General features: G+C 45.4%; 3 protein-coding genes and 1 long non-coding RNA gene across 4 annotated transcripts; all 4 read left to right on the forward strand.

Annotated features, from left to right (window-relative positions):
* The first annotated feature begins 2646 nt into the window (after positions 1-2646).
* Positions 2647-3037, forward strand: LOC148910190 (uncharacterized). Its single transcript, XR_016120106.1, has 2 exons — positions 2647-2801; positions 3001-3037. It is a non-coding gene; the product is annotated as an uncharacterized LOC148910190 (long non-coding RNA).
* Positions 3038-3147: 110 nt separating this feature from the next.
* Positions 3148-10114, forward strand: LOC148910191 (uncharacterized). Its single transcript, XM_089031991.1, has 2 exons — positions 3148-9803; positions 10003-10114. Exon 1 carries the CDS (start codon positions 3148-3150, stop codon positions 9499-9501), a length of 6354 nt encoding a protein of 2117 aa, XP_088888117.1. The 3' UTR covers positions 9502-9803; positions 10003-10114.
* A 106-nt stretch (positions 10115-10220) lies between these two features.
* On the forward strand, positions 10221-10806 carry LOC148910192 (uncharacterized). The gene is made up of 2 exons (XM_089031992.1): positions 10221-10703; positions 10798-10806. Exons 1-2 carry the CDS (start codon positions 10221-10223, stop codon positions 10804-10806), a joined length of 492 nt encoding a protein of 163 aa, XP_088888118.1.
* Positions 10807-10865: 59 nt separating this feature from the next.
* Positions 10866-13511, forward strand: LOC148910193 (uncharacterized). The gene is made up of 2 exons (XM_089032021.1): positions 10866-13355; positions 13422-13511. Exon 1 carries the CDS (start codon positions 10914-10916, stop codon positions 13080-13082), a length of 2169 nt encoding a protein of 722 aa, XP_088888147.1. The 5' UTR covers positions 10866-10913; the 3' UTR covers positions 13083-13355; positions 13422-13511.
* The last annotated feature ends 214 nt before the right edge of the window (positions 13512-13725 follow it).

Raw genomic sequence — 13725 nt, forward strand, 5'->3', positions numbered from 1 at the left:
ATAAAACGTCGACACACATTACTAAAAGCTCAACACGAAATGGAACAAAGAAACACTGAACTAAAAATCTATGAAAGGGCCGAACGAGTTGAGCTATACAATTTTTACGACGACGACGACGACGTGTTACCTGGTTCAAACCCCTTTGGCTCCACACCAAGAAGTGCCCCAAAGGAATCGACTAGAGTTGCAGACTTTAGACAGCGCCTCCCTGTGAACCCGTTTGCAACTCCGATAACACCGATCTCCACTAACCCATTCGCAGCCCCGATGGCCCAGACGCCTGGCAGTTCGTTAGCAACACCGACAAGGGGAAGCTCAAGTAACCCGTTTACGACGACAGAATGGTCTGATGTAGTACACTGGAAGCCCAAACCGAAGTTTGTTCATGCTGCGCATGCACCGACACCACAGGCATGGCTGGACCTGAACACACCCGAGTTCTACGTCGCTGATTATGATAACCGTCTAAGCGACACTGCCAATAACGATGAACCACCTAAGCCAGCAGTCCATGAGAAGGTCCTCAGTCAACTGATAAAGCAGCAAGAAAGGATCACCAGCGCCATGACCAACGCTTTAATGCTTCCTAAACCAGAGCTATTAACCTTTGATGGAAACCCATTACACTACTGGAGGTTTATTCGCAACTACGAACAGAACATTGAAGCAAAGACTGAGGATAACGGAGAACGATTGAATTATTTACTGCAATATTGTACGGGCAAGGCTAAAGAAGTGATCAAGAACTGTGTAGTATTGGACTCTACCGACGGCTACCTCACAGCACGAACGTTATTGCTTGAAAGATTCGGCGAACCTTATGTCATAGCCACGGCCTACATTGATCTTGTAACTGAGAGACCCCCGCTGAGGGCGTCTGATAGACAAGGCCTGCAAGTTTTCGCCGATAAGTTAAAGGACTGTGAATTAACTCTACGTGCCGTTGGATATTATGACGACTTGAACAATGCTGACAACTTGAAGAAAATAGCAGAACGTTTCCCTGTCCACCTAAAGGCTAGGTGGCTCGAGAAGGCTAGAGTGATACGAAGCGGAGGAAGAAAACCCAGCATAGACCATATGTCCGAATTTTTGTCTGAGAGAGCAAAGGCCGCAAATGATCCTGTTTTCGGACAGATTATGGACTCAAAGGACACGTCCAGGGACAGAATGCGACCCCGAAGTAAACCGTTTCAGAACACGCCAAGGCCGCCAAGAGCTACCACCCTAGCGACACACCAAGCAGAAACGCCGAAAGTGACGGCAACAACAAAGGATTCACAATTAGCTTCGAGGGCCGCATATACTTTAAACGACCAGGTAAAGTGTGGTCTTTGTGCCCAAGCACATCTTCTCACAAGCTGCGATGAATTTAAGAAGAAGACGCAAGGTGAAAGAATGAAGTTTGTTCGAGACAAAGGGTTATGTGACAACTGCCTTAAGCGAGGACATAGAGCAAAGAATTGCTATCAGAAAAAACAGTGTGAAGTGGATTCCTGTGAGGGAAAACACCACACGTTGCTGCATCCACCGAACAGCTCTAACCTTAATCAACAGCCGAGCCAGGATTCAAGTAACAATACGAACAGTGCTAAAAATTATAATGTCGTCAAGGCTGATAGCGTAAACAGCGTCGATGTTCTTGCCAAGGAGAAAAGAGTATGTCTTCCAATCGTGCCCGTAAAGGTTCGTGGAAAGAAAGGTCAGAGATCTGTTGTCACCTACGCTCTTTTGGACCAAGGATCCGACACGACATTGTGCGAGAAACGCCTAATAGAACAGCTGGGAATCGAAGGCGCCGAACGAACATTCTCGTTGACAACTATCGAAAAGGCAAACGTTCAGCGAAAGGGATTAACCGCGAGTTTGGAAGTTACAGCTCTTGACTCAGACAATGTCGTCGAGATACCGACCGTATGGACAGTCAAAAAATTGCACATCACTACAGAAGGTGCACCCAGAGATGAAGACATTCGTAGGTGGCCACATCTAGCAGAAATACAAATACCTGAAATAGACACTGATGAAGTTACTTTACTCATCGGCAATGATACGCCTGAAGCCTTTTGGGCGTTAGAAGAGAAACGAGGACAACGGAAGGAACCGTATGCGGTCAAGACACTCCTTGGATGGACCATCGTAGGACCGATGACTGAGTCTACGCATCAACAAAGCTTGAACGCACACTACATAACTTCCCACGGTGATGAGCTTAAAGCTCAAGTTGAAAGATTCTGGAGGACCGATTTCGGAGATGCAGTACTAAGTTCCGAAGAATGCATGTCAGCAGAAGATAAAAGAGCGTTGTCTATCATGCAGGAAAGCACGGTTTTATCTGAGGGTCACTACCAAATGGCCCTGCCGTGGAGAAACAGCAGTTATTGTACATTGAACAATCGACCGATGGCTGAGTTTAGACTTGCAACATTAAAACAAAGATTCCTGAACGATCCTGGACTTTATGAGAAATACAAAGAAGTTATAGATGACCATCTGACTAAGGGCTATGCCCGTCGCCTTCCCAACGAGAATTTTGACCAGAAGAGAGTGTGGTACCTACCCCACCATGCTGTGATTACCCCCAAGAAGCTACGCGTGGTATTCGACTGCGCCGCCAAATGGAAAGGCATGTCATTAAATGTTAATGATTTACCAGTGATTATGCTCGTATCACATAACCGTAATCGGATAGTTTGATTTGGGTGATAAGTTGATGTAGCGTGTCGAAGGAAAGTTAAACTAAGAAAGAAGCTCCTTAGAATATTAACTAATTTGCTATCCGGCCAAGTAGCACAGAGGTATGTAACTCATTATATTTAGTTCTCCTACAAGAAATTATCAATATTATTATTCAGCATAAACTTCCTATAGTTGGCTGAGCATTCATTTCTAAGTATCGCTAGACCACGTGTTGCATAATCATTCCCTAATCAAGCACATTTTTCTATTTGAAGCGGTTTTAACTAATACAGATATACCTTATTGTATTTTACCCAGTCTTTACGTGATTCTAATAAATGCAGTGATTGAATGATGGAATCTCAGTAAGTGATTTGCTGTTCTAACACGGCCGACCCGGGGAAACTCGAAAGATTGCCCCAGCCGTAACAGTAAAGACTCTGTGGCTACAGTGCATCTGAAGATATGTCAAATTTTGATTTAAACACCGAGGAAATCGATGAAAACACGCAAAGAGAAAAGAAAATGACAGAGAAGGGCACAGCCTTTAAATTGGACTTGCTAGATCGTGATCGAATTACGGCCCAAAGAAATTGGCGCAAACAGTTTAATATAGTGAATGGATTGCTAGCAGACTCAGAGGATGTCAACCGGCTTCTTAGTGAAAGGGGTCTGTTGGAAGCAAAAATGGAGATTCTCGCCGGCGCGAATGAAAGGCTAGAAGAGGCTTTAGACGTAACAGAAAGACGCGTAGCGAGCGAGAAATTTGACACGATAGACCAACAGCACTCTGACCTCCTAAAAGAAGTAAACAAAAGGTTAAGCGATTTAAAAAGGCTAAATGAAGACGAAAGATCTTCGATCTCGGGCTCATCTCGCAGCTCGAGATCAACTCGCTCTAGTAAATCCAGCAATTCCGCGTTTGCAAGAAAGGCCGAGATGGCTGGCATGATCGCGAGACTCGGCGCAGAGTTAAAATTGCAAGACTTAGAAGCACAAAGAGCCGACGCGCTAAGAAAACAAGAGGCTGAGATGACGAAGTTTCGAATTGCTAAGAATCTAGCGCTTGCGAAGGCCGAAATGAACGCGATTGCCAAGGTACAAGAAGCAGAGCTAGGATTAGTCGACGGCGCATTTGATTTGCCTAAAGAAGATGACACAGAGAAAGATTTAAACAAATATTTGAGTATGCAACTTGACTCCGTCAAAGAAGCCCCGCAACACGATCCTGTCATGCAATCTACGCATCATGCAGCTAACATATCAGAATCCCGTATCCATGCAAAAGAATCTAAGTCGACTAAGTCGGAAAACCTTGGTTTCGAATCCAAATCTAAGTCAGAAAATCTTGATTTCGAGTCCAAGTATAAGACAGATCCAGAGCTAAAAAATTATTCGAAACCTTCGAACTCGTCTGTAAATCCTTTCACCTCAACTCGCGTCATAGGCACACCATTTGACAACTATCCGTCAACACATTTGAACACACGGAACCCATTTGATCCACCAACGGATTTATTTGACGATGTCGACGCATCGCAGTTCGTGTCTTACCGAGAAACAAACGTGCATAGTAGTACACCAAGCTCGAATAATGATAACGCCCTCGGCAGATTGGCAGATTTGTTGTCCGAAAGACGCAACATAGATAGTCTTCCCCTTCCGGAACCGGAAATCTTCAGAGGCAGTATGTTCCATTATCCTAATTGGCTTAAATCCTTTGAGACTATAATAGAAAGCCGAATAGAAAGTCCAGCTCAACGGCTGTATTATCTTGGAAAATACACCGCGGGGGAAGCCAAAGAAGCGATTAGCGGTCTCCTATGTTTGGATAGCAAGGACGCGTACCTTCAGGCAAAGGGTATACTAGCATATCGGTACGGGAACCCCTTCCTTGTGGCTGACGCATACAGAAAGAAACTAAGTGATTGGCCGAAAATCCCTCCAAACGATGGAGTTAGTTTGCGGAAATTTTCCGATTTTTTATTCCATTGCTTGGCCGCAATGCAGAACGTTAAGTATCTAAAGGTGCTAAACGATCCGGAAGAAAACCAAAAAATGGCCAAGAAACTTCCAAGATACTTAGTAGATCGCTGGAGTCGAGAGGTAGATAGATGGATTAGCGGCGAACGAAGCGGCGTTTTGCTTCCCTTTGAAAGAGAGAATGAGATGGGATACCCACCATTCGCCGAGTTCTGCAATTTTATATCGCGCGAGGCAAGGATCGCATGCAATCCGGTAATCTCCAATAAAATCTTCAAAGAAGAAGAAAGTAAGAAAGAGGAAATAGCCAAACCTGTCAGAGTAGGAAGGATCTACAATCAGAGATCCCTCTTCACAGATTCCGCTGAAATAAAGCGAGAAAATTCAGGATCCAAAAAGGACGACTCGAAGCAAGAAAGGTCAGTGCAGTGTGCGTCGTGCAAGGGACCACATAACCTAGACGACTGCAAGGCGTTCCTAAAGCTATCAGCTAAAGAGAGAGTAAGCTTCGTACGCGCGAAGGGACTCTGTCTCGGGTGCCTAAGATGGGGTCACATGCGAAGGGATTGCAGAAGGAGAGCAGTATGCAAGAGTTGCCACGGCTTCCATCCGACGTCTTTGCACGACGGTACGTTCGTTCCAAAGAAGGAATTGAAAGAGAACTCTGATCAAGAAATAGAGGTTAAGGAGGTTTCATCGAAATGTACGAAGATCAGTGACCAGAAACAAGACGACAGTGCCGCCCATTCCCTGATCGTTCCTGTATGGATACATCACAGCGACAATCCGTCCCAGGAAGTACTTGTATACGCTCTCTTAGACGACCAGTCAGACGGCTGTTTCATCAAGAATGACGTCGTTGAAAGAATGGCAGTGAAGGGAGTCCAAGTGAAGCTCAAATTGTCAGCGGTACTTGCGGAACGTCTCATTGATTGTCAGAAGGTGAACGGTCTGGTGGTACGAGGCCTAAACGAAAGTGAGATCATCCCACTACCCGGAACGTATTCAAGAGAAATCATTCCAGCGAGAAGAGGACAGATTCCTCGACCAGAAACAGCTCGAAAGTGGCCACACCTGGAGCGTATAGCTGATCAACTGATGCCACACAGAAGCGACGTGGAAATCGGGTTGCTGATCGGTCTAAACTGCGCACGCGCAATCAAGCCAAGAGAAGTCATTCCGGGCAAGGACGATGAACCTTATGCGAAGAAGACTGCGCTAGGATGGGGAGTGATAGGCATAGTAGATCCTGACTGCAAGGATGTCCACGAGAAGTGCGGCTGCCATCGCATACTCGCCAGGGAGGTTGTAGGAGAGACCAAGAAACCACTTCACTTCTCCATGCGTACTCAAACAAAGGAAATAATGACACCATTTCAAGTTTCAAAGATGTTCGAACTTGACTTTGATGAATCACAAGACGAAGAGCGGACACTCTCTTACAATGACCGCAAGTTCATGCAAAGGATGAAAGATGGAATTAACCAAAGAGAGGATGGCCATTATGAAATTCCTCTACCCTTCAAAGATGATAGAATTAATCTGCCGAACAACAGAGAGTTAGCCGTAATCAGACTGATGAGGTTGAAAGGGAGGCTTGAAAAGGACGAAACCTACCGCAAGCATTACCAAGAATTCATGAAGGAGATGCTCAGTAAAGGTTATGCAGAAAAAGTTCCCCAGTCAAAGGAGAGCGGCGATGATGGTCAAGTGTGGTACATCCCGCATCACGGCGTCTATCACCCCCAGAAGAAGGATAAAATCAGAGTTGTCTTTGATGGCAGTGCGGAATACAAGGGCGAGTCACTCAACAGACATCTGCTTCAGGGACCGGACCTCACGAACAACCTCTCAGGAGTTCTGTGCCGATTCAGGAAAGAACCGGTAGCACTAATGTGTGACATCGAAGGAATGTTCCACCAAGTGAAGGTAAACGTCGAACATAGAAACTTTCTTAGGTTCCTTTGGTGGGAGGACGGTGATACGAACAATCTTTTGACAGAGTACAGGATGACAGTTCACCTTTTCGGAGCGGTCTCCTCACCTGGCTGTTCGAATTTTGCCTTGAAATCAACAGCCGACGACTACGAGATCGAGTTTGGCAAGGAAGCAGCAGAGTTCATTAGGAATGATTTCTATGTAGACGATGGGTTAAAGTCCGTTCCAACCATTGCGCAAGCCATCGCTCTTATTGAGAACACGAAGGCACTCTGCCAGAGGGGTGGCTTCAACCTGCACAAGTTCCTATCGAACAGTAAAGCAGTTATAGAATCAATCCCAATTGAGTCACGCGCGAAAGGTTTAAAGAATCTTGACATAACCAAGGACCTGTTGCCCATCGAGAGAGCCCTGGGAGTGCAATGGTGTATAGAGTCGGATCAGCTGCAGTTCAAGATCGAACTGAAGGACAGGCCATTGACGAGAAGAGGAATATTAGCAACGGTAAGCTCTATTTACGACCCCCTGGGCATGGTAGCTCCCTTTGTTCTTGTGGGCAAAAGGATACTCCAAGACCTTACCAGAGACAATGTTGGATGGGACGATAAAGTACCAGAGTCAATCAGACCTCGTTGGGAGAAGTGGAAAAGCGAGCTGCATCGCCTGGCCGAATTAAAGATTCCTAGATGCTACAAACCTGAAGGCTTTGGAGAGTGCAAGACCGTCGAGATACACAACTTCTCCGATGCAAGCACCAACGGCTATGGCCAGTGCTCCTACCTTAGAATGGTGAACGATCGTGACGAGATACATTGCGCCCTGGTAATGGCAAAGGCTAGAGTGACACCACTCAGACCTATAACAGTGCCTCGCCTAGAACTCACGGCAGCATTGGTATCCGCCAAGGTTAGCGGCTTTCTGAAGAAAGAGTTGAAATACGAAAAAATAGCAGAAGTGTTCTGGACGGACAGTAAAGTCGTTCTTGGTTATATATCCAACGATGCAAGGCGTTTTCACACGTTCGTGGCAAACCGCGTTCAGCAAATTCGTGAACGCGCCTCGCCTCACCAATGGAAGTACGTGGAAACAAGCATGAATCCGGCTGACGACGCTTCCAGAGGTCTTAGTGCTCAAGAGCTGATCGAGAGCAAACGATGGTGGAATGGCCCAAGCTTCCTTTGGCACCCAATCAAAGAGTCCCAGACTTTATCAGAAACCTTCACAGTTATCAACCACAGCGATCCAGAAGTGAAGAAAGTCACAGCCTTAGCAACGCACTCAAAAGAATACCCAACAATATTAGAGCGTGTCAAGTACTTTTCAGATTGGTATCGCGCCAAGAGAGCTATGGTGATATGCAAGAAATTTGTGCAGAAGCTAGCCTGGACGATAAACGCACGCAAGGAAAGGGTGGATCCCTATAAAAGTCGAAGAGACGGAACGTCAACAAGGGAAAGAGTTCAGTTCGATGTGCAAGACCTACAACAAGCGGAAACTCTGATCCTGAAGGCTGTCCAGAGCCAATCCTTTCCTGAAGAAATGAGAGCTCTAAAAGCCCTGGGACGTCCAGCAGAAAGGATTGTGAAATCTAGCTCTCTTCTCCGTCTGAGTCCGTTTCTTGACGAAAACCAGGTTCTCCGCGTTGGTGGCAGAATCGGATTGGCCGACCTTCCCTTCCAAGTGAAACATCCCGTTATCCTCCCAAAGAAATGTCACATGACAGGTCTAGTAATCCGCCACTATCATCAGAGAGCCCACCAAGGCAAGGCAAGAACACTAGCAGACATACGCGCTGCTGGCTTGTGGATTATTGATGGAAGCTCAGCAGTGGGACACTACATCTCCAAATGCGTCGCATGTCGAAGGCTGAGAGGCGCCACTCAGAAACAGAAAATGAGTGATCTTCCTAAAGACAGACTGGAAGAAGCTCCACCTTTCACATACAGTGCGGTGGACTACTTTGGCCCCTGGTACATAAAGGAAGGAAGACGTGAGCTGAAAAGGTACGGAGTCCTATTCACCTGCATGGCCTCACGTGCGGTTCACATAGAAACAGCAGCATCGCTGACAACAGATTCCTTCATCAACGCCTACCGAAGGTTTACCGGACGGCGTGGACCAGTGCGCCAATTAAGATCGGATCAAGGAACGAACTTTGTGGGTGCTAGAAATGAGCTTGACGCAGCCATGAAGGAAATGGACCAAGATGCCATAAAGAGAGAGCTGATAAGGACCAATTGCGATTGGATACAGTTTAAGATGAATGTCCCGCACGCAAGCCACATGGGCGGCGTGTGGGAAAGGCAGATTCGCAGCGTGAGAAGCGTGCTAACAGCTCTGCTACAGACTCATGGAAAGCAACTCGATGATGAATCCTTGAGGACACTGATGATCGAAGCAGAAGCGATAGTAAACAGCCGCCCCCTCACTACCAACGGTCTCACAGAACCAGATTCCTTAGATGCATTAACGCCGAGTCACTTGCTGACCATGAAGACTACGATAGTAATGCCTCCACCGGGAGATTTCCAGAGGGCGGACCTATACTCAAGAAAAAGATGGCGCAGAGTCCAACACCTAACCAATGAGTTCTGGCAACGTTGGAGAAGATGTTACTTACAGTCTCTGCAAGAACGACAAAAGTGGTTGCGCCCCCGAAAGAATCTGTCAGTGGATGACATCGTCATACTGAAGGATGCGGACAACCCGAGATCTAAGTGGCAGCTCGCACGCATTGTACAGCCATATAAAGACGAAGACGGCTACGTCCGCAAAGTCAAGATTGCTGTCTTCTCTCCTCACCTCGATTCCTCAGGAAGAAGAACCGGCTCCAAGATGACATACTTAGAAAGGCCGATCCACAAGCTTGTTCTGCTCCTGAGAAGCGATGACAACTAATAAATGAGAGACCAGGGAGTCCCAGCCAAGGAGCCATATAACGTGAATATCCAAGTTGAACACTGAATATTGAACATTTTTTAGTAATATATATATAGTTTGTTTTGTTTGGGGTAAATTGTAATCACAATTTAGGGGAGCCATGTTAATGATTTACCAGTGATTATGCTCGTATCACATAACCGTAATCGGATAGTTTGATTTGGGTGATAAGTTGATGTAGCGTGTCGAAGGAAAGTTAAACTAAGAAAGAAGCTCCTTAGAATATTAACTAATTTGCTATCCGGCCAAGTAGCACAGAGGTATGTAACTCATTATATTTAGTTCTCCTACAAGAAATTATCAATATTATTATTCAGCATAAACTTCCTATAGTTGGCTGAGCATTCATTTCTAAGTATCGCTAGACCACGTGTTGCATAATCATTCCCTAATCAAGCACATTTTTCTATTTGAAGCGGTTTTAACTAATACAGATATACCTTATTGTATTTTACCCAGTCTTTACGTGATTCTAATAAATGCAGTGATTGAATGATGGAATCTCAGTAAGTGATTTGCTGTTCTAACACGGCCGACCCGGGGAAACTCGAAAGATTGCCCCAGCCGTAACATTAAATGACCAACTATTGCAAGGACCTGATCAAACGAACAATCTCGTAGGCGTCCTTACTAGATTTCGCGAAGAGCCCATAGCACTAGCAGCAGATATCGAAGCTATGTTTTTGCAAGTCAAGGTTGAGCCCAAGGACTGTGACATGCTTAGATTCCTTTGGTGGCCTGATGGAGATCTTAGTCAACAGCCAGCAAATTTTCAAATGCTAGTCCACATTTTCGGTGCAACGTCTTCGCCAAGTTGTGCGAATTTTGCACTCAGAAAAACAGCTGACGACAATCAAACCGAATTTAATGATGAGATTGTGAACATCGTGCATAGGAACTTCTATGTGGATGATATGCTGAAGTCGACAAGTACTGTTGAAGGCGCTATACGAACTGCATCTGAAGTGACTGAACTGCTACGACGAGGAGGATTTCGTCTCACAAAGTGGATGAGCAATAGTAAAGAAGTCCTCAAGTCGATACCTGAATCTGAAAGAGCTAAGGCTGTAAAGGAACTAGACTTTGAACGATTTCCGACGGAAAGAGCCTTAGGAGTTGAATGGAATGTCGAGAAAGATTGCATCGGATTTAAGACACAGGTAAAGGAAAGGTCTCTTACAAGACGTGGGATGTTATCCATAACGAGTTCTGGCTATGATCCATTGGGTATCGCTGCTCCATTCGTCCTGTTAGCCAAGCTAATCTTGCAAGAACTTTGTAGACAGCAACTAAAATGGGATGACCCAATCCCTGAACATGACCTCGTTGAGTGGAAGAGATGGCTAGAAGACCTACCAAGACTGTCAAATATGAAGCTACCGAGATGCTTGAAGTCACCTGACCTTGGAGACATCGTCACCTATGAATTGCACCATTTCGCAGATGCTTCCCAGTCAGCTTATGGCACCGTATCGTACCTGCGGATGGTTGACATTAATGGGGAAGTACATTGTTCGTTCCTGAACGGGAAGTCAAGGCTCGCTCCTGTAAAACCAGTGACCATTCCTCGCTTAGAACTATCGGCGGCCGTTGTAGCAGTCAAAATTGATAAGATGTTAACAGCCGAGCTAGATCTGCCGCTGACTGAGTCGACGTTCTGGACTGACTCTACAACAGTGCTTCAATACATCAACAACTTCTCAAGACGATTCAACATCTTCGTGGCACATCGGATTGCTATCATTCACGAATTTTCTACCCCCAAGCAGTGGAGATATGTGAATACCAAAGACAATCCTGCGGATGATGCGTCCAGAGGTTTGACCGCGGAGAAAATTACAGGAGACGAAGGAAGGCGATGGTTGTGCGGCCCTGAGTTTTTATGGAAAGGCCAAGATTCGTGGCCAGCACCAGTTCTCAAGATATCTGAGGTACCAAGTGACGACCCAGAAGTGAAGAGAGAGAGACAGGTCTATATGGCACAGCAAAGGGACTCAAAGAACTTCCTGCAACGAATGTACGAGCATTACTCTGATTGGTATCGCTTAAAGGTGGCCATTGCCTGGATGCTGAGATTCAGAAACTACTTCGTAAACAAGTTAAGAAGTTCAAAGCATGATATTGAAGTTAAGCCTGCTACAAGAGGAAGAATAACTGTGAAAGAGATTCGAGAAGCAGAAGTTGCGATTATCAAGGATGTACAAGGCCAAGGCTTCACAAGGGAAGTGAATATCTTGAGCAAACAGATTGAGAAGTCGAAAGTCAAAGTTTCCACAAGAGAGAAACCCCTACCAAAGGCAAGTTGCATTTTCAAGCTAGCCCCCGTGCTTAAAGGAGGAGTTTTATTAGTTGGAGGCCGCTTAGAGAACGCCCCAATTTCTGATGCAGCCAAACATCCACCAATTCTACCGAAGAACCACCCTGTCTGCGAGCTTGTTATTAGACATTATCACCAACTGTACGGCCACGCTGGAAGAGAACACCTACTGGCCCTTGTAAGACAGCGATATTGGATAGTAAGCGCAAGATCCCTAATTAGACGTGTGCTGACGACATGCTTTGACTGCCGAAGACGTAAGGCCCCGCCTATATCCCAACAGATGACAAACTTGCCAGTTGACAGGCTCACCCCTGACGAACCACCATTTTCATTTGTTGGAACAGACTTCTTTGGTCCATTCTTAGTGAAAAGAGGTCGGAGCACAGAGAAACGGTACGGATGCATTTTCACTTGTTTAACATCACGAGCCGTACATCTAGAGGTTGCTCATAGCTTGGAAGCAGATTCCTTCATCAATGCGTTGCAGCGGTTCATGAATCGCAGAGGAAGACCCATCGAAATCAGAAGCGACAATGGCACTAACTATAAGGGTGGTGAGAGAGAGCTACGCAAATCTTTACAAGAATGGAATGTTCAGAAGATCGAGAGTTTCCTAAAACAGAGAGAAATCGTCTGGAAGTTTAATCCCCCAGGAGCCAGCAGCATGGGTGGAATATGGGAGAGAATCATAAGATCTGTAAGGTCCATTTTAAGGGCCCTGTTGAGGGAGCAAGTTACTACAGACGAAGTCCTGTTGACTTTAATGACGCAAGTGGAGGCCATTCTTAACAGTAGGCCGTTGACAACTTGCAGTGATGATCCCAAGGACGACTCCCCTTTAACGCCTAACCATATCCTGTTACTGCGTCCAGGAGCGAGTATGCCTCTAGGTGTATTCACGGCTTCTGATAACTATGGCAGACGTCGATGGAGACAGTGTCAATATCTAGCCAATCTGTTCTGGCGCCGTTGGCTCAAAGAGTACCTACCAACTTTACAATTGAGGCAGAAATGGATCTCCCCACAAAGGAACCTAGCGAAAGGTGATGTTGTTTTGGTGGTGGACGAGACCGTTAAACGGGGCCAGTGGCCTCTGGCATGTGTACTAGAAGTTTACAAGGCAAGGGAGGGACTTGTACGCTCCGCAAGAGTCAAGACGTCTAAGACAGAGTTGGTCCGTCCCATTCACAAATTGTGCTTGCTGGAAGGAGTTGATTAAAGCCTCAAGAATCAAGGAAGCACTGTTAGCGAATTACACAAGAACATTGTTGAGTTAATTGATAATTGTGCTATGAAACCAAATTAATTTCTTATTGTCGTCAGGACAATGATTTAAGAAATGATCCATAAGAAATGCCTCATTTGGGGCCAGTAATGTAGACGACAACTATTTGATTTCCTAATTAGCGTAGGTTATTAATATTCATAAGTTGAAATTATGGGATGTAAGCCGGGACAGGCAGCAAGACGATCGTAATACGTACACCATATGGTATGTCAAGATTATATTTGATTTTCCGTAAGATATAGGCTTTTAATTTGTAACTTTTATTTCTAGTGAACCTCGTAATTATAAATCTGTCTATTGTGAATGAAATAACTGAAGAACATCAAGATTATCGAGAATTAAATCGCTGATATAATCGACGAGCGTTTTGCGTTGTGTACCCATTACTGAATTAGATGTCCCCACTGAACGAAAGAAGATGTCCGCTACAGGAGAGTTGTCGAAGTGATGCTTTAGCAGTGAATTAAGCATTTCTTTCCGTATAAAAGCATAGGAATGGCACGGTTTTTGGATGTTTTATTCCAGCAGGTTTTTAGTTCATCATATTTGAAGACTCCCCATATTTTCATAGAAG

This window comes from Actinia tenebrosa, unplaced genomic scaffold (assembly GCF_029948245.1).
Source record: "Actinia tenebrosa isolate PJP-AT-01 unplaced genomic scaffold, QUT_ActTen_1.0 PGA_scaffold17__23_contigs__length_9995812, whole genome shotgun sequence".
In the NCBI taxonomy this organism is placed as follows: Eukaryota; Metazoa; Cnidaria; class Anthozoa; order Actiniaria; family Actiniidae; genus Actinia; species Actinia tenebrosa.

What these genes read in the sequence shown, in the direction of transcription:
- LOC148910191 (XM_089031991.1), top strand. Translation starts at nt 3,148, where the DNA reads ATGTCAAATTTTGATTTAAACACCGAGGAAATCGATGAAAACACGCAA.
- LOC148910192 (XM_089031992.1), top strand. Translation starts at nt 10,221, where the DNA reads ATGTTTTTGCAAGTCAAGGTTGAGCCCAAGGACTGTGACATGCTTAGA.
- LOC148910193 (XM_089032021.1), top strand. Translation starts at nt 10,914, where the DNA reads ATGAAGCTACCGAGATGCTTGAAGTCACCTGACCTTGGAGACATCGTC.